This window comes from Mytilus galloprovincialis, chromosome 10 (genome assembly GCF_965363235.1).
Source record: "Mytilus galloprovincialis chromosome 10, xbMytGall1.hap1.1, whole genome shotgun sequence".
Lineage (NCBI taxonomy): Eukaryota > Metazoa > Mollusca > Bivalvia > Mytilida > Mytilidae > Mytilus > Mytilus galloprovincialis.
The window spans coordinates 27,915,376-27,936,123 of NC_134847.1; the positions used below are offsets into that span (position 1 = coordinate 27,915,376).

The 20,748-nt window shown below is 32.1% G+C and overlaps 1 protein-coding gene across 1 annotated transcript; it reads left to right on the plus strand.

Annotated features, from left to right (window-relative positions):
- The first annotated feature begins 18,151 nt into the window (after positions 1-18,151).
- LOC143049075 (uncharacterized) lies at positions 18,152-20,358 on the plus strand. Its single transcript, XM_076222858.1, has 2 exons — positions 18,152-18,823; positions 20,164-20,358. Exon 1 carries the CDS (start codon positions 18,230-18,232, stop codon positions 18,797-18,799), a length of 570 nt encoding a protein of 189 aa, XP_076078973.1. The 5' UTR covers positions 18,152-18,229; the 3' UTR covers positions 18,800-18,823; positions 20,164-20,358.
- The last annotated feature ends 390 nt before the right edge of the window (positions 20,359-20,748 follow it).

The following is a 20,748-nucleotide window of genomic DNA, read 5'->3' on the forward strand; positions in this document are numbered from 1 at the left end:
TTCAAAAGATTTTATTCTGCACTCTGTTCATGGTTAAATATAGCGTCACGAATTCATCTAACTTTTAATGTCTACTAAAATATCTGCAACTGAATAATATATCTTTATAGATTATACAAGTGTGGACACAGATGAGTGTGGATAGTATGTTTGGATATTTGACAGTCACTGTGTTTTATGATAAATGTAGTTCTATGATTTTCCTATATGTGTTATTAACTGTGTTGCACGATGATAACCAACCTGAGCATTAGGAGTGTTGTTTATTTTATATTTAGTTAAGTTTTTATGTTCAAGACGGGCATGGAAGAGACACTAATTGCATTAGTTACCAAATAATTATGATAGAATATGTTCCACATCTTTGATTTTGGATACATTTTATAGCTAGGATAGCAACACATAATAGGTTCAATTTTTCGTGATTTTTTTTAAATTGAGAGATGATATCTGAGAACATGATATAAGGAGACTGTAATTCAGTGGTTGTCGTTTGTTTATGTGTTACATATTCGTTTTTTCTTTATTTTTTGTACATAAATAAGCCTGTTATTTTTCTCCTTTGAATTGTTTTACATTGTCATTTCGACATTTTTATAGGCGACTATGCTGTATTAGCTTTGCTCATTGTTGAAGGTTGTGCGGTGACCTGTAATTGTTAATTTCTATGTCATTTTGGTCTGTTGTGGAGAATTGTCTCATTGGCAATCATATCACATCTTTTTTTATATGTATTTGCTAACTATTTGTATGGTTCTATTTATATATCTTTGTGGTGGCTTGTCAGTATCATTAGTAAAACACTTTAAAATGTTGAATTGATCCTCAGATTAGAAGACATTTATTGGTTTTTATTAACATGATGATTGGGCCTGATGAGCTAGAAAGTAAGCTTCTGTGCTGTTTTCTATCAATTCTTTGACAATATCTCCTTCAAAGCTGGTGAAAGCAAAACAAAGTTTTGACCAATATGAAAATGATATCACCGAAAGAACGTTTGTTAGCATGCTTCAAAGACTCATAACTGCTCCAAAAATTATCTGAAAGAATTTCAAGCATGTCAAGTGGATATTATAAACATTTACTTAATATGTCCAAATATCTAAAAAGTTATAGTATTCAATATGAAAATGGTATTGCAAAGTTATTCTCTTTTCATTTTTTTTGTTTATATGTGGATACAAATATAAGTGATACCAATACAGTATTTGTTGTGGTATGAAAGTGTTACTGTTGTAATTAACATTTACTGTTACAATGTTAATTCACACAAAATAAACAAACGAGTGAAAAATGTTGAACATGTACAATGAAATATAGTTTCAGAAATCAATTAAGCCAGATAGGCCTTATAAATTTTGGTATAATTTTTAACATAATTGAATGACCATTTACACTCAGGACCGAGTCATCAGTAGGCAGTATAGATGTATTAATACAACCTAGCATCATTTTGCTAGTTGCGGGAGTAGCATTGTTGTGTAAATTTGTTTTTTTAAATTTGGTCAATGGACAAATAATGTTTAATTCAAACAAAAAATAAAATGCTTTTATCTCCCTGTTTCTTACATTGTACTTAGAAATGATAATACTTTGAGACATCCTTGAACATGAGAGTTGTCTGTAAAATCTTTAGTTCACAAAGAATGAATTGCATAACAACGAACCGAGCTCAAAGCAAAGCACTTTAATAATACACTTAAACAGAGAGCTCAATCCAGTGATATACTTTGTACTACAGTTCCTTCATGAACATCCATCAACCAGAACCATATCTCAATAACATGCCATACTACATGGTTGAATCAGAAGTCCTGAAAAAGACATGATTTTTTTTTATTATGTTTAAAGTATATATGCATAGGTTAAAACTTTCACAAATTTGTGGTATAATCATTCAGTGTCTGGCAACTATCAATCGCTTCATGCACAAATTGATATAGGTTGAGCATGAGTGCTCCTCTGTTGGAAATAAAAACATACCTCAACTGTCAACTGATGAAGAAACATTCAAAACTATAAAATGTTATCTAAGACTTGTCAGTGTCTATATATAGCTATTCACCATCGCCACTGGATCAGTGATATATGTACACATATATACATGTAAGTCTAAAATTAAAGTACATATATAACACTAAAACTGACATTCGGTCCTCACCTTCATTCACCATGTCGTGTTCAAATCTGATTCATGATAAAATAATAATCCAAAATTACAACCAATGAAATCAAAGGCGAATTAAGAGGCCCCCCCCCCTTCCCCTTGTCTGAAAAATAATGATTGATTTTTTAGAGAACCACTGGAGCATGACATGAGATTTGTTTATATAAATAATACTTATATCCCTAAATTCAAATAAAATAGATGTGAGAAATTAAAGAAAACCATATGCAAATATTAAAAAAATTATTCGCATTTGTTCTGTTGATTGATAGTGGTACACATATGAAGAAATGGTGAAATCACTTATATATAGTTCTGATCAAAAGTTTCATGATAAACATGCATGGTAAATAAGTAGTAGGGTTGTTAAAATTTTGCAGCATATTCAACTTTGAACATCTTTTTCAGGTCTACAATCCATATAAAAATCTGTATATATGTGGTATAATTTCCAAAGAGACAGCTTTCCAGAGGTTAAAATTACAAAGTAATTATAGGCAACCATACAGCCTTAAAAAGTGAGAAAAAAACAGTCTAGACATGTTAAGTAAGCAACATTTAAATTAAGAAAAGTAATGACCTGATTTGCAACTTATAAACAACAGGTTTGGAACCCTCCCCCACAAAAAAATTGTTCCAATGAAGATAAAGGAAGATGAAGGCAAGTCTGGAGGGAATTCATTACAATTGAAACAACTTTTCTGAAGTATGGATACATATAAAAATTAAAATATGTAATACGATTGCCAATAAGATAACTACCCACAAATGTTCAAATGACAAAGCAATTATCGGCAACCATACAGCCTTCAAAAATGAGGGAAACTGTCCCAACATGAAAAGTATGCATTGATACAATTGAGAAGAGTAATGGTCTGATTCACAATTCCACTAATAAATAGGTCGGGAATATCTACCCTTCAAATAAATCAGATGCTCCACAGGGCGCAGCTTGATACTACAGCAGAGGTCGAACCCTGAACAGTTGGGGCAAGTATGGCAACATTAAAGCCTGATACAGTTCTGAATTTGGATTGTGATCAAATAGTCAAAACAGAATTGGTTTCTGACACAGAATGAATGTAGTCTAAGAACTTAAAACATTTAATTTTGAATTGGACTTTTACCTATTGTGGTTCTTTATCCAAAATCTTAATACATGGTTTGAGGCACTTGTCGCAGAAAAAAAAATACTATACATAGACTTAGCCCATTTGATATTCTGGGGTGGGGGGGGGGGGGGGGGCAGGAGGATTTTTTTTTTATCGGTTATTTATTTTTGTAATCTTGTAGGATTTAGTAATGTCCTCCATGAAAATATGTCCACCGGACACATTTTGACAATACTTACTTATTTAAATGTGTCCTGGACACAATTTCCTATGAAAACATTGTAGGATTTAATAATGTCCTCCATGAAAAATGTCCACAGGACACATTTTGACAATATTTACTTATTTAAATTTGTCCTGGACCCAATTTCCTATGAAAACATGTCCTCAGGTATGAAAAAGTGTCCATGAACATGGACATTATTCACTACCATAATATTGTCCGGGTGGACATTTTAAGAATATACAAGGCACAGAAAAAAATGGTCGTTTCTGCATGGAGAATTGAATTTGATATCAAAGAATTCACAACTGGCTTCTTTTGGTTGATAAAACTAAATAGCTGACATGGTTTAGATTAAAGTAAGGTCACCAATTTTCCGGTATCAAATAATTTGAAAAAAAGCAATAATGTATTGCCATATGACCATTTCCATTGATGGGTTACACTTGCATTTAGTCATGTTCAGACCGGTTTACAGGAAATAAAGGAATATGGAGTAAATGTGCACGAAACCTAATCGCACACAAAGTCAATGCATAGAAAAAATACTAATGATCAATCATTTGGTCAAAGTTGCTGGAGGGTCTCAACAATAAAAGAATCATTAATACCGTAAAACAGGGTCAAGATGGTCCCTAGTGTCGGTTTAAGTAGTACTAGTATTTAAAGCATAATACTGCACTGTCAATATCTTTCAATCTAGTCATAAAAATATCACCAAAGTCTATAAGCACAAAACAAGACTAAAACAGACAGACAGATCCGGTTTTAATGATTATGAGAATTACGAATTTTGCTTTGTCCTACATATCGGTCTTTTAATGTTGTCCATAAAACCTTAAAGTCTTAAATTACAATGAATCTATGTTTTTGCTTTCAGACCAGAATATTGTTGAAAAAAACTAAAAATTAATTGCGTTTCAAAGTCAGAAAGAGTCCGGGAAACGCTCAGAATTCACAATTTTGCGTTGTTTTTCTCAGAGCTTCTGGGGGCCTTGAGCGGACCCCAGTCCCCTCTCCAAAAATTTTGCCTCACTATTTGAAGAGGCTAGTTACGGCCCTGATGTCAGGAGACTCTGACCTTCGTTAGTCGTGTATGTTATTTCTAAATTTAGTCCGTTTTATATGTTTTGGGGTTAAGTGTGACGTCCATTTTCACTGAACTAGTACAAGTTTTTGTTTACGGGTCAGATGAAGCTCATCTAGCTCCGGACGCTGTGTTGAAGACTCATTGATGGCCTTCGTCTGTTTTTTTGCTCTTCGGTTGGCTTGTTGTCTCCTTGGCACATATTACAAAAACAAGGACAATCCATGATACAGCATCAGTGCATGTAATGCACAAAACGCACTCAAAGAAAAGCACACACACACATTTGTATTGCTGTTGTTCATCTCAAAGCCACAGTAAGGCTTTTAACAAGGAACCAAAAAAAGCACCTCACTGCAAGGTTAAGAATAGCACTAGTTTGAGCGGAATTATTTGCAAAGGTCGAGCCCGGTCAAAAGAAGAACATACTGGAAAGTATTACATTATTAAACTAAATACACATACACATATACATTATGAATTTACATACACATATACATTATGAATTTACCCGATGATATTCTTCTGCCACATGATGGTCTTTTCATGTTTAGCAAGGAATGGAGAATATCTTCTTGTATCTTAACTGTTTTTCCTACAAAAATAAACAATGAAATCATTAAGAAACTAACCAATTTAAAAAATATTTCGAAAAGATGCAATACACCAAACGTGAATTGCTTCCCTGAAAATTGACTAAAATTAAAAACAACAGCTGAATTCACATTGAAATTTAGACTGCTATAGGTAAACAGCGCAAATGTATTTGATACAAATGTTACAAATTTCAACCGGCTTTGCTCATTGTTGAAGGTCGTACGGTGACCTATAGTTGTTAATATCTTTGTCATTTTGGTCTCTTGTGGAGAGTTGTCTCATTGGCAATCATACCATATCTTCTTTTTTTTTATATTCAAAGTGCAAATGTCTAGTGTTTGGAGCAAGAATATCTTATCTTGTTACAGGTAAAAGGCGTAAACGTCATGTGCTTCTTAATATGCAATCTGTTGGTCAAAAACCATTTCAATAGTTAACAGATACTCAATGTACTCCTCGATATTCAAATGCATGCAGATTTATGAACTTTCGGAGTAAGACAATTTAAAAAAATTAAACATATTCTTAAATCTTTGAAGACTGTACATTTTGGGCATATATATTAGGTTCAAAGGAGTTTTGCGAAAAATGACAATCAAGAAAAGGCAAATTTTCGATCATTTTCTTGAGCTGCAAATCTCCTTTATGAACTGAATACACATATCATTATGCACTTTTTTATAAACTGAGAAATATTGGAGTCAGTGATTTATATTATAACACTCTAAAAGATATGTATAATAATATTGAACTTTGTGTAAAGGTAGACAAATATTTTATGACTGAAAACTTTACATCTAACATAGGAGTCAAACAAGGGGATAATTTAAGCCCCACTTTATTTGAAATTTTTATAAATGATATTCTTGACTCTTTTGATGAGACCTGTAAACCTGCTATTTTAAATTCCTTACAGCTTTTAAAATTGCTTATTGTATGCAGATGACTTAGTATTAATGTCAGAAACAGCTGGTGGTCTACAGAGGTGTATTGATAAACTATATAATTACTGTGATAAATGGGGACTCCAAATAAATATAAAGAAAACTAAATCAGTAGTTTTTAATAAAACAGGAAAACTAGATGAAAAAATATTTAATATTAATAATATACCTATTGAAAGGGCTAGGGGCTATAAATATTTAGGAATTTATGTGAGTGCAAGTGGAAGCTTTACAGAGGCTAAAGATGATTTATATTAAAGGGGATTGAAAGCTTTATTTAAATATAAAAAAAGTTTTAACTTATATAAACCTAAAATTAACACACTTTCACATATATTTGATCATACTGTGAAACCTGTGTTGTTATATGGGAGTGAAATATGGGGATCTTCAGTAATGAATAAACTAAATAAAAATGAACATAATCTTTTTAAACTATGCAAGGACATGAAACAAGAAAGTATTTATGTCAAATTCTGTAAATTTTCTTTGGGTTTAGGTAAAAAATCTACAAATATAGCTGTATTGGGTGAAATGGGAAGATATCCCTTATTTCTTGAAGTAATTTTAAATATGTTTAGATATTATAAATATATATTAAAGTCTGATGATATCTTTCTCTCTGAAGCCCTGAATGTCTCGATCACTAAATAGTTTAAACAAAAATAGTTGGTATAGTTGTATTGCTATTCTTATGAAATATCTTGATATAGATCTTAAACTTGTTAAAAATTCAAAGATGGATTTAAAATCACTACTTTACCGGAAATTAAAACAGAAATATTCTTGTATCTGGAAATCTGAACTTTACAATGATAGACAAAATAAACAGCATGGAAATAAACTAAGAACTTACAGATTATTTAAAGAAAATATTTATATGGAAAAGTACTTATTAATTTTAAATGAGGATGAAAGGCGACTGCTCACTAAGTTCAGAGTCGGTGCACATAAATTAGAAATTAAAAGAGGCAGATATGTGGGGCTTCGAGTGGAGGATAGAATATGTAAATTATGTAACACTGAAGTTGAAGATGAAATTCATTTTCTTCTTCAGTGTCCTGTTTTAGAAAATAAAAGATCTGAATATATAGATTACTTAAATAAGGTTAACAAAAACTTGAAAAGCCTCCCAAATGAATCAAAATTAATATGGTTAATGTCATCTGAGGATGATTTTTATAATTAAAAAAGTAAGTTTATTATTGTGTACTTTATTCAAAGAGAGAAAATTAATTCTAGATACAGTTTAGTCAACGGAAGTTTGTCCATCTATATTATATTGTAAAACTATATATATATATATATATCTATTCTGCAGAATTTACTTGGTTGAAAAAGACTTGACTTTGTTTAATTGTTAAATAATCAATGTAATCAATATGTAATCACTTGTATGAAATTGAACTTAATTGTACTGCTCAAATTATTGGGCGTCATAATTGACAATAAAAAACTTTGTATTTGTATTGTATTTGTATTTGTATTGCATATCTGTTGAATGTCATCATCAAAAAGAGATTGTGTAATTAAATATTTGATATAAAATCAAGGTGTTTCCAAAACAGTCAACCTTAATTTTGTCTTCCTATATAATAAAAATGCAAACAATTCTGGTGAGATAAAATACACGAAATAATCACTATTTGAATTTCATAATGTCATGCTTTTTCGTCAGCAATTATAGGCAATTGTACAGCCTTCAACCACGAGAAAAAAACAACATATCATGTAGTTGGCAATAAAATGGCCCGGTAAAAAAAAATTGAGAAAAAAACCCGGACTTATCTATAACAACAAAAAAAAATAACGAAAAACAAATATGATTAACATGAACCATGCAAAGTCGACCATTGAACTACAGGCTCCTCTGGGCTCCTGACTTGGTACAGGCACATGAAGAATGTGGCGGAGTTAAACAGGTGTGTGTGTGTGTGTTCAATACACCACAAGAGTATCGTGTGTTAGGAAAATCAATGTTAATAAGATTGATATAAAACAGAAAAGATCTTACATAACACAGACCGGACGTGGTAGAGTATTTATTCATTCAGAACAATAAAAAGACAAAACGTACAGATTTGAAAGTATTGACAGATACTGACAACTAGTTCAAAGCCAATAGCAACTTTTAAAAACATGTATCTATCGGTTATATCTATATTATATACTCAGATTATATACTTACCACAATAAGCATCACAAGGTAGCATGAGCAGGAAACAAGAGCAAATAAGATACCAGATATGCATGTCTGCTACTAGCAGTCGAAACACCAAACAGTTAAATTCAAACCAGATTGACAGAATTTGTTTTCTTTTATCATGTTTAAAAAGCGTTTTTTTTTTATTTGATTTTCAGGGAAATACTAAATCAAACTTTCAGAAACGACACATGAGAACTTGTTATGCAATCTGCTTGAAGTTAAACTTTTATATAGATTAATTAATTATTTTTTTTCTATCCCGTAATAAAATACACATTTCTTACATAAAAGACACATTTTTTTATAGAAATTGTCTTCTATATACTGATCCTCATTCTATCCCCTATTTGATATAAAATGACACCTTTTTTTAATATAAAAAGACACTTCTTTATTGAAATCGTCTTCTATATACTGATGCATCCTTCTATCCCGTATTAAATATGAAAAGACACTTCTTTATTGAAATCGTCGTATATAGTGATCCTCATTCTATCCCGTATTCAATATAAAAAGACACTTCTTTATTGAAATCGTCGTATATTACGGGAGAGAATGAGGATCAGAATAATACACATCTTATGACATTTTTTAATGAAGATATAAAATAAAATCTTTCCTTTATTCATCTAAAAAAATAGCGGAGTTTTATATATGTTGCAAATCGCCATTTTTCTTCAATCCCGTACGGGATAGAAACACGATGTAGCCATTTTTTTTTACATATTTAATTTAATCAGGCAAAAAAATAGCCTACAGCAAATTGTCAGCAAAATTTCAATATGGGAGCAAAACTGTATCGTATGCCCTTAAAAGACCGATCTATATGACAGGAAATGCACCTCTGTCATGATTCTTTATATTATTCATAAAAAGGCACTATAATTAAAAGCCTATTTTAAGTTATCTAAACATTTTTTATCCTTGCATCCTTCAGGCAAAACAAGCATGCATGTTTTTGATCATACCATCAAACCCATCCTATTATACAGTTGTGAGATATGGGGTGCCTTTAATCCAATGTCGTCTAAATTTAGAATATTCAAATGGATTTTTTTCATTTGACCATATTTACTCTAGATTAAAAACTTCATACTAAATTCTGTAAATTTATTCTTGGAGCTCCAAAAAAAAAAAAAGCACCAATTTTGCAGCATTAACTGAGTTGGGAATTATAGCTCTGTGTGTATCCCGATTGATCTCGAGCCGCGTGCACAAATCGAACATTTAGTTGAACTCAATTTTGACTGGAACTCGAACTCAAAAGAAACTTCATCTATTAGGGGAGATAACAACAGTTCCCGCCAAATCTCTTATTTACACGTCGATGTGCAGTGGTCAGCATCTGATGAAATTATGTCTGATTATAACTCTTATATGTTGAATAGAAATCCATATTTGTTGAAAATCGAATATGCCCCATCTGATAGATCAAAGTGCAGATCAGGAATATTATGTTGGACCAAAATAGATGAAGGTAAACCCATAATTTTACCAGGGACTTTCTGTACGACTTTCCCTCATTTTACTGACGATTGATCAGGTTGGGTACAAGTCAGGAAAAGTTGAATATTCACTGTTTTCAGGGAACACCCCTCTTTTGCTGATGTAAAAAAACAAATTATGGCATGAATTTTACAAAACTGCACGTTTTAACTGCATCAGTACGTTAAAAAACAAATTATGGGATGAATTTTACAAAACTGCACGTTTTAACTGCATCAGTACGTAAAAAAACAAATTATGGGATGAATTTTACAAAACTGCACGTTTTAACTGCATCAGTACGACAGTAGTATTTCAATACACCTTATCGCTAATCCGGGCTGACCCGTCCGCTTGAACTTTTGACGCATACAACAGTCAATTTTTCATTGCGGCGTCAGATATTTTGTTTTGTGACGTCAAAATTTTACGGAACCTGTGTGATATCCAGTTATGGCAGACAAATAGCGATAAGGTGTATTTTTAGGAACAACAAAACATGAATAACTGGAATTTCCAATCATTCATGAAAGTGCGTGCAAATCTTTTGTGTAGTGTTCAATTGACTTAAAGCTGCATGAACCAGTAACTGAACTATTTCTCCTATTTAAAAATTTATTTTTTGAATTTAAATGACCAATTATCATCATGTGATGTGTTTTCGTACTAATAACAATTTTCACTTCCTACGGTTTTCACTGTTGAGTTTTTATTCACGTGCGTACTCAAATTTTAAAAGCATGTTCTGTCGAATGGTTTTAGGTATCTAGATTTATTTGTCAAGGCTTACTACAATTTTTGGTGGAAGACGACTTCAAGTCTTCTGAAGGTCAATGGTGCCGACTTAAGGAAATCATTAAACCTCCGTATGCCGCATTCGTTTCTGTGTATTACAATTTCATAACAACTTCTGATTCCTGACACCGATTTTTACACATGATTAAGCATCTGAATAATTTAATTTGTAAATTAGGATCGAAAAACAATCACTATCGTAAATATGTACCCTTTTATTTATGTAAATTATTAGATTTCATATCATCTACATTATTTGTTTACTTGTAACCGGATGTAGATATTTGTAGTACGCATGCGTGAATTTGGTATCAGGACAACTCGCTCGTTTACATGTTCGCCTTTGGTCTGTTCGTCCTGAGTTCTTTCGCCCGTATAGTACGTTTACCAATGTGTGCAATTTCTTTACTCTTACCAAGGACGTTTTATAATACGTCCTTGCATGTATAAAAAAATATTAATATCAAGGGTATTTTTTTTGTTGCAATTATTGTAAATATGTTTAGTTTAATTTGTTTCCCTAGTATGTGCCTTCTTGTAATCTTCAACATATTGAAGTTAAGAAGTATTATGTAGATGTAGATGTATCGTTAAAAAACTCTTAAACACGATTTAGTGAAAATCATCTGTTCCTTCTTTTGTTCCCAAGGTAAGAAAATCGTGTTCAGCCAATCAAATTCTGTGTTTCTTATGATCTATTGATAAGCCAATCAAAAACGTTTTCTCTGAAGATTATTCTAACATGCTAGATTTTGAACTTGTGTTGTTTTCATCTTGTTGTAAAGGGATCGTTAACATGGCATGTGAATTTTCATCTGCAAGCAGGTTTTTACACAGCTTAAGGATAAAAGCATGGCTGACTGACAAAATTCAATGATGCAGTACTACCATAAAGATAATAAATAGTATTTTTTTTTCACTAATTTATTGACAATAATTTATTTTTGTATTCAATTAAGTACTACCATAAAGATAATAAATAGTATTTTTTTTTCACTAATTTATTGACAATAATTTATTTTTGTATTCAATTAAATCAAAAAGACCAACAAACAGGTTGCCCCCCCTCGCATCATGAGTGGTGTACCTTTTAAAAATGAGGGACTGTCCCTGAAACAAGGGGTCATTTTACTTTTGAAAAAAAAGAAAGGAAATTTTTAAGATTTTTAACTCAAAAGTGGGAAAATTCTTTGTATTTGGAACAACTTTTCTAGATGAGGGGTCAAATTAATAAAGAAGATAGAAGTTTAGAAACATCTCAAAATTCTTTTGACATGTTTTGACCATTTAATACTTGATAGATGCATAGTTCTTGGAGAAAAGTTTCATCAAATAATATGAATATAAAGGTGCTCATTTTTTACAGTGGGTTGTAATGTTCTTCCAATGAGGGTTACCCCTCATTTTGAGTGCTGTTCCCAACCTGTTAAAGGTCCATCTTTGTGCATAATTCAAAATTGGAAATTTCAACAATCATCTAATATTCTTCCATAAGAAAATAAACCCTGAAACTTGAATCATGCAAACAGACTTAAGAAAAAGGCATATAAGTTCATCATACAAATATGACACGTTTTCTAGACAATCCAGATCGTGCAAAATACTTCGCTAAAAATTGTAACCTTTAAAATTGTTGTCACGCACTAAAAAACCCCCATGGGAACTTTCAAAAGTTGGTGGGTATGTAACAAGTCTTACTATTTGTATGCCCCATTTATGGGCATTATGTTTTCTGGTCTTTCCGTCCGTCCTGCTTCAGGTTAAAGTTTATGGTCGAGGTAGTTTTTGATTAAGTTAAAATCATATCAACTTGAAACTTAGTACACATGTGTTCCTTATGATATGATCTTTCTAATTTTACTGCCAAATTAAAGATTTTACCCAATTTTCACAGTCCACTGAACATAGAAAATGATTGTACGGATGTACTTATGACACATTCTTGTTTGAAGAAAAAAAAACGTCATGACGAGTATGGAACAAAGCAAGCTGGGTTAGTCGGGCTGCTTTTATGGTAACTCAAGTTACCTTTTATTCACCTTCTTCCACCTCAGAGCTATCAGCTCTTTGATTTACCATTCTGATTATTTTGTGATTTTTGTATGTCAAAAAACGGCTTCATATGTTTTCGTATGAAGTACACGGACAGGAAAGGACTATAAAATCCGGAAATGAGTATTTTTTAAAGTCGTGGTTCTGGTTATTGCTTGAATCATAAATAAAAGTTATTTAATTCTTTTCAGTACTAAATTTAACTAGTAAATAATTTTTGGTTGATGTTTCATGCACTGAAATTCTAACATTTTGATTTTTTTTCAGATTGGCACTGGGTTTCTACAAAAGACCTTATTTTTAAAATGCAGTTTTCAAAATTTGTGATTAATTGTAAAAAGCTAAGACTGTTTTTGGGATAATACAACATAAATAATAAAATAATAAATAATAAGATATCACAAATAAATGTAGCAATTAGCATGACTATATATAGATCAATTCATTGATAGAATATTAACTTTCTTGTCGCTAACTTTGTTTTCTTTTACATATTTTTTTTAATATATATTTGGAATAATAATATATAATCTTAATAAAAAAAAAAATGTTTTCTTATCGCTAAATTCTTCTTCTTGTCACTTCTTGATGCTTCTGTGGCTGAAATTCTTCTTGTCACTAATTAGTGAGAACGTCTCATTATTCATGATCAATGTATAAATTGGTGAACAAAGGAAATGTTTTGTTGTAAGTAATTTCATGGACAATGACAATCTTCTTTGTCTGTTGTCTTCATACCAGTGTTCTATATCAAGCCCCCAGGCGCAATTTTTGAAGGCCTTGTCGTTTCTTTGTTGAATTAAGATTACATTCCAGCTCCTTTGTTCTAACAGGGGTGATCTGAGCCGGATCTCCCACTACCAGATCACCCCAGTTTGAGTTTCTCTGTTATGCATGCTTTCCTTTGTTTTGTAACATTTTGGCGGGAATGTCAAATCCGCTTTTAAACTTATAATTAAATATACAATTATACGGGAAAGACTATCTATCAAAATTACGTAGAAAAAATCCAGTGTATATGCTGGGATTCGAACTCAAGACCTTTAGCATATCAAGCCACGACACAACCACTACACCAGGACGACTGGATTCAAACTGTCAGTAATTTAACATACTTAAAGGTAGCGATTTTTTTCATAAAGTGGCGATATAGGTTGGGCCGATTGGCCAGTGGGGCGAGTTGACATTGTTTGATATCTGCTCATCGTGTTCGGGGGTCAAAAAGGGTATTAATCATATAGTAATGTATAAAGTATATTATAATGGTTGTGTGGCGTTCTAAACTAGATTTTATGAATTGTAAATGGTTTTTCGTCTGACTTAATACTGGGATGTAAAATAGTTATCCCACTCGGACTTGGTATGTCAGTGTTAGATCACCCTTTGGCCTCCGGCCATCGACTGATCTTACACTGACCGGGACAAAGCGTCATCGTGAGATAACTATTAATGAAATATTGGGTAGTCTAATAAACAATTATGAGCTAAAAATCGTTTAAGGCATGTTTTTACATCCTAAAACTTGAAAAGTTTAGGGATTGTAAAAAACAATTACTAATACAAGAATTTTTTTTGAGAAAATTAAGGGGAGATTATTCAAACCTTCCTAGAAAATACAAACGTAACAAAATTTACTTACAATATATTATAAGTAGATTATTATACCCCCGCTTTGAAAATTATACCCCCGCTTTGAAAAAAAAGGGGGGTATACTGTTTTACCTCTGTCTGTCCTTCCGTCAGTCCGTCAGTCCGTCAGTCCATCAGTCCATCAGTCCGTCAGTCTGTCAGTCAGTCCGTCCGTCCAATGAATATTTTTCGTCACATTTTTCCCAGAAACTACACTACCAGGATTTCTGAAATTTGGTTTCAGGCTTGATATAAGTCAGCTATACTGTGTGATGCGTTTTCAGATTCATCACTCGACAACTTCCTGTTTACCGAACACTTGTATCATTTTTACACCTGATAGCCAAGTTGAAAATTTTTCGTCACATTTTTCTCAGGAACTGCACTACCAGGATTTCTGATATTTGGTTTCAGACTTGATATAAGTCAGCTATACCGTGTGATGCGTTTTCAGATTCATCACTCGACAACTTCCTGTTTACCGAACACTTGTATGATTTTAAACATGATAGCCAAGTTGAAAATTTTCGTCACATTTTTCTCAGGAACTACATTACAAGGATTTCTGAAATTTGGTTTCAGGCTTGATATAAGTCAGCTATGCCGTGTGATGCGTTTTCAGATTCATCACTCGCCAACTTCCTGTTTACCGAACACTTGTATGATTTTACACATGATAGACAAGTAAAAAAAAATCGTCACAATTTTCTCAGGAACTATAATACATGGATTTATGAAATTTGGTTTCAAGGTTTATATAAGTCTGCTATACCGTGTGATGCGTTTTCAGAGTCATTACTCGATAACTTCCTGTTTACCGAACACTTGTAAATTTTTACACTATTAATATTAGAATCATATTCAAAACAGTGTAGCTGTGGCCATTGATTGACAACCTTAAATTATCCCATTGACTGGGGCAGATTATGTGAACGTTTGTCTGTAACAACCGCTGCTCACTGTGTAATTGTTAAAGGCACTTAAACTGTGGGGTCACAAAAGGTTCTCAACACCTAAATAAAGAAATAAGAAAAAATAATCAGGAATAACACGATGTTTTGATTTATATCAATAATATAAATCAAAACATAAAGTTATTCCTGATTAATTTTTCGAACTATTTTAATATTAAAGTCGTTAAGAACCTTTGGTGACCCCACAGTTTAAATTCTATAATAAGTAGGAATTGAGCAGTTGTCGTTACAGATACACGTTCACCTAAATGGGATAATTTAAGGTTGTCAATCAATGGCCACAGCTACACTGTTTTGAATATGATTCTATCCACTTGCGGCGGGGGTATCACCAGGGAGCAGTAGCTCACAGTTTCACTTGTTATTTACTTCTTCAAGTGAATAAAAATAACTTGTACAAGTAGTAGCCCTGACTGACTATAACATGTATAACTCGTGTATTAGGAGTTATTTTTTTAAATTATATAAAAAGCTAGATGCAAACCTCACGCTTTAAATGTTAAAATTTAACCGTCTCGATTGGTGAAATATCATAACACACTTATTGTAGTTGTGGAATCTATACTTAAATTTGAACTATGTTTACATGTAAATTATAAACAGCATGATGGTGCTAAATATATATGCATGAAAAATAGTACAAACAATATCATGAATATAAAAATAAGGAGATGTGTGGTATGATATTGCCAATGAGATAAATATCCACCCAACAAAGTGGATGTCAACTATTACAGGCAAACAACATCCTTCAACAAAGAGAAAAACCAATATACCGTATATACTCAGCTTTAAAAGTCCCTGACATGAAAATATGAACATTTCAATTCAGAAAATTAACGGCATAATATATAACAAAAAGAAACTTGAAAAAATATGAAAGAAAGACATGAACTACAACCACTGAACTACAGGCACATGCCTTGGAATATCATGAACATGCAGGCACCTAAAGAATGTTGCTTTAACAAATGTATGTAAGCACTCAACCTTCCCCTAACCTGGGACACTGGTAACATTGATATCACATTATTACAAGAACAAACTATAAAATATAAAATGACACAAAAATTAACAACTATAGGTCACTGTACGGCCTTCAACAATGAGCAAAGCCCATACGGCATAGTCAGCTATAAAAGAATTGACAATGTAAAACAATTCAAACAAGAAAACTAACGGCCTTATTTATATAGAAGTCAATTGAAAAAGGTTTAACTCGTAAGATCAATACAAAGCAGAAAAACTTCAAACAAAAAACACAGACCGGAAGTGGCAGGGTATTTATCAATCCCTCATCCCTAACAACAAAAAAGACACTAAATACAGAACTCTTCATCTTGAAAAGTGTGAACAAAGGTATGTAACTCGTAAATTACTGTCAAAATCGCTTCGTCAGGAATTGCAACAGATCAAAGTGGGAAATTAGCGTGGTACAGCATATTTAGTGTCTCAAATTTGACAAAGGCCAGTATATATAAAAAGCCTCATCACATAATTTAAATTCAGCATTGATTCTCCAGAAGTTAAGAAAGATATCTCAACTTCTTTGTTGTGACTGATGATGACCTGGAAATTTGAAGGCTTCATAATTAGTACGTTGAATCAAAACAATTTGTATATTAGAAATTTTTCAAAGTAAACACAGTTGTCATTTACAACGTACACAGATATAGGAAGATGTGGTATGAGTGCCAAAGAGACAACTCTCCATCCAAATAACAATTTATAAAAGTAAACCATTATAGGTCAAGGTACAGCATTCAACACGGAGCCTTGGCTCACACCGAACAGCAAGCTATAAAGGACTACAATAATTAGTAATGTAAAACATTCAAACGGGAAAACCAACGGTCTAATCTATAAAAAAACGAGAAACGAGAAACACTCCAGTCATGCTTTAGTGATTACCTATATAATCAACCAAATCAAAACAGGGCCCCCTGGATCCGCCTATGTTCTTGCTTTACCACAAGCCCACCAGCCAAGGCTTGTAAAAATACTGTTTGACCTTAAAAAATTATCTCTTCCAATTTTGTCTATAAGTCAATAGAATCTAAATAAGATTTTCATCAAATTCAGCTTCGGACGTGTAGATTTAAAAGGTTATCGTGAAGACTGCACACGTGTACAACTTGTTTTGCTTTCATTTGACAGGACTTTTTGAAAGAGACCGACTCATTTCAGTTGTCTGAACAAAAATGCCAAAAATATTGCCCAAATATGGTAGTCACATGACTAATGTCAAATTCGGGTCATCTTTCCTACAAAAAATCTAAATTGAAATGTAAGGTCCACTTCTTGGAAAAGTTAATGCCTTTGAATGATGAACTTTATCATAGAAACATGAGAAACACGAGAAAGAGGGAACTAAAAACCCCAAAAAATCATAAGAACAAGATGAATAAAAAGAGATGCTGTTCATGAATTATATATTATATTCTTTAATTTCGTTGCCATGATTGTCATGATTATTAACGTTGATAGAGAGACGCATAGATCCAAGTGGGTGAGTGACAGCTCAGCACTCACCTGAATCTATGTGTCTAATCTATCCAGACATTTTATGTAAAAATACCAACATTCATGACATTAGGATTGATTATGGAAGCAGCGGCAATCACTGTATTGCCTTAAAATTTATTTCCATTTCATGTTTGTACTATCTCCAGTATACTAAGACTTATGGGGATAAACAATGCAATTAGGACTGTGAATTCATATGCAGCACAGAGACTGCTTATACTTCAACGAACACTATTTATACACACTCAAATATTGTTTTTTCGTCATTTTCATGATATGCAACTAGTAATCTAGGTTTTAAATTTTTATAGATGATCTAAGAATTGGTGTAGTTAGTAATACCTGGCCTTGGACTGTTTTTGGAGTGACCGATTTGAAGAATATTTTCATGAATTTAGAGAAAAAGAGGAAGATGCTGATATTGAGGATCTAATGGAGGGCTACAGTCTTCTAAGTGAAGAGGATCAAGACTACGCAGAATATTCACTTAGAGAGTGGATATATACTTTTATAAATGGAGTGTATGAGCATGCTGAGGATGAGGATGAGGACAATCTTAGTTTTCTTACACCTGAAGTTGGACATGAAAATGAGACATTGGGAAATGACGGGAATGGGAATGACCAGAAAGAACATTTGCCAAAGGACCAAAATGGGAATAAAACATCAGGAAATAACGGAAATAGGAATGACAAGAAGAAAGAACATTTGCCAAACGACCAAAATGGGAATAAAAAATCAGGAAATGACGGGAATGGGAATGACAAGAAGAAAGAACATTTGCCAAACGACCAAAATGGGAATAAAAAATCAGGAAATGATGAAAATGGGAATGACAAAAAGAAAGAACATTTACCAAATGATATAAATGGGAATAAAACATCTGTAAAGGATAAGAAAAGGGTGGAGGTCACCAAAAGAGTTGCTGAAACCAAAAAGAAAGGGTTGAAAAGAGAGATTGGGTCTAGGTCAGAAGTGCCGAAAAAGAAGAGTAGAACCTGAATGCTTTTTCTTGGACTCCTTGATATATATGTCGTGTACAAGTTGCGATTTTGTACAGGTTATAACATGTACAAAAATATTGTACATGGTATAACTTGTATAATGCAAAAATACAAGTTATAACATGTACAAAATTACCTCGTACATGTTATAACCTGTACAAAATATTGCTTAAAATGGTTTTAACTTGTACAAAATCGAAAAATAAGGATATGTTTCTATTATCGCAACAGATTTTATTGACCTAAATAATATTTTCATAACATCTTTGTTATTCCTTCATGTTAGTGTGTTTTGTCCTTTTTTGATACAGTTAATGTCCAGGGGTCGGTATTACGAAGCATTCCTAAGACTTGTCATAAGATATATCTTAGGACAATTCTTTTGATCCTCTTATGACTTATCTATGGACATATCTTTATTTGATAAATTATAATTGTGAGTGTCCACTTTGAGGGCAATAGTAAAATACTTTCATTCTAGTTCACACTAAAAGACATAAGAGGATAGCCAGGACAGATGTGTCTACAAATAAAATTGGGAATGGAAATGGATTATGTGTCTAAAAGACAACAACCAGACCATGGAGCAGACGACACCCAAAGGACACAAATACATGCTTTCAAAGTAGAGGATATATTTAAAACATCAAAAGCACATCCGCCTCATGCAATGATCTTATAGTTTATATAAAAAAATAATTATAAATTTACATAAGTCATGCTGAAGGCCAAAAATGTTGAAGAGTTAATCCAAATATTGATAATTAAGCGTGGTCCAATGAAAACTATTTCAGTTCTCTCTTGCTTTTACGGAGTAAGCATATTAGACATTGTTTTAGTCTTTTCATGCTATAAAACCAGAGGGAGGAGTATTACCCAAAATTTTTAGGCATCGTTCTCAAAATTTTTGGAAGAAGTTAGTTACTAGTATCTAATGTAATTGTCATTGAGAAAATGCAAGCTTTTAGTAAATAGTGTCACATTTAATTAAGCCACGATGGACTACATAAATCATACAATTACATGACAACACATTTTGCCAACATAAGTCATGAAACATATATTTTTGAAAGTTTGTGATCATAGTCCTCTACAGAAAAAGACACGTTCTGGCCTATTTATTGTTGTTCTTTATGCATTGGTGAATTTAAATGTATATTTTACTTCATTTAGATTTATCTTAAATTTTGTACAAGTTAAAACCATTTTTAAGCAATATTTTGTACAGGTTATAACATGTATGAGGTACTTTTGTACATGTTATAACTTGTATTTATGCATTATACAAGTTATTATATATATAACATGTACAATATTTTTGTACATGTTATAACCTGTACAAAATCGCAACTTGTACACGACATATACATATATACTTGTCAGTTTAACTGGGACGAGAAACATTATTTTTAAGCTTGTGTACATACTGCTTTTGTTGTCATGATATGACTTGACTGGACATGGCTTCAACAGCTATATGAATAATCTGGTATTACTAACTTATAAGGAAGAAAGAGAAAATAATGAAACTGATTTAAAATTGTCACGACTACCATTACAGTATTAAGTTATAATACTGAGTCACAGATATTACATTGAAATTTCTTGTGATTTTATAAATAAAGAATTTACTATTGAAAAATATCATATAAACAGGAAAACTTTTCTTAACATTGCTAAACAAACTGTTTGCATTAAACGATTTTTTATTTTGATACTTTTGAAATTATTTTTTAAAAGTAAATTTTTGCAGGATAGAAAAGATGAGATATTTTTTTACATTTAAGAATATATGTTTAGTCTCATTTGAATGAAAGTTGTTTTAGACTACAGACATGACAGAATAAATGTTGTTTTATACTATAGAATGAATGTTGTTTTATACTATAGAATGAATGATGTTTTATACTATAGAATGAATGTTGTTTTATACTGCAGAGTGAATGT

What these genes read in the sequence shown, in the direction of transcription:
- LOC143049075 (XM_076222858.1), top strand. Translation starts at nt 18,230, where the DNA reads ATGGAGGGCTACAGTCTTCTAAGTGAAGAGGATCAAGACTACGCAGAA.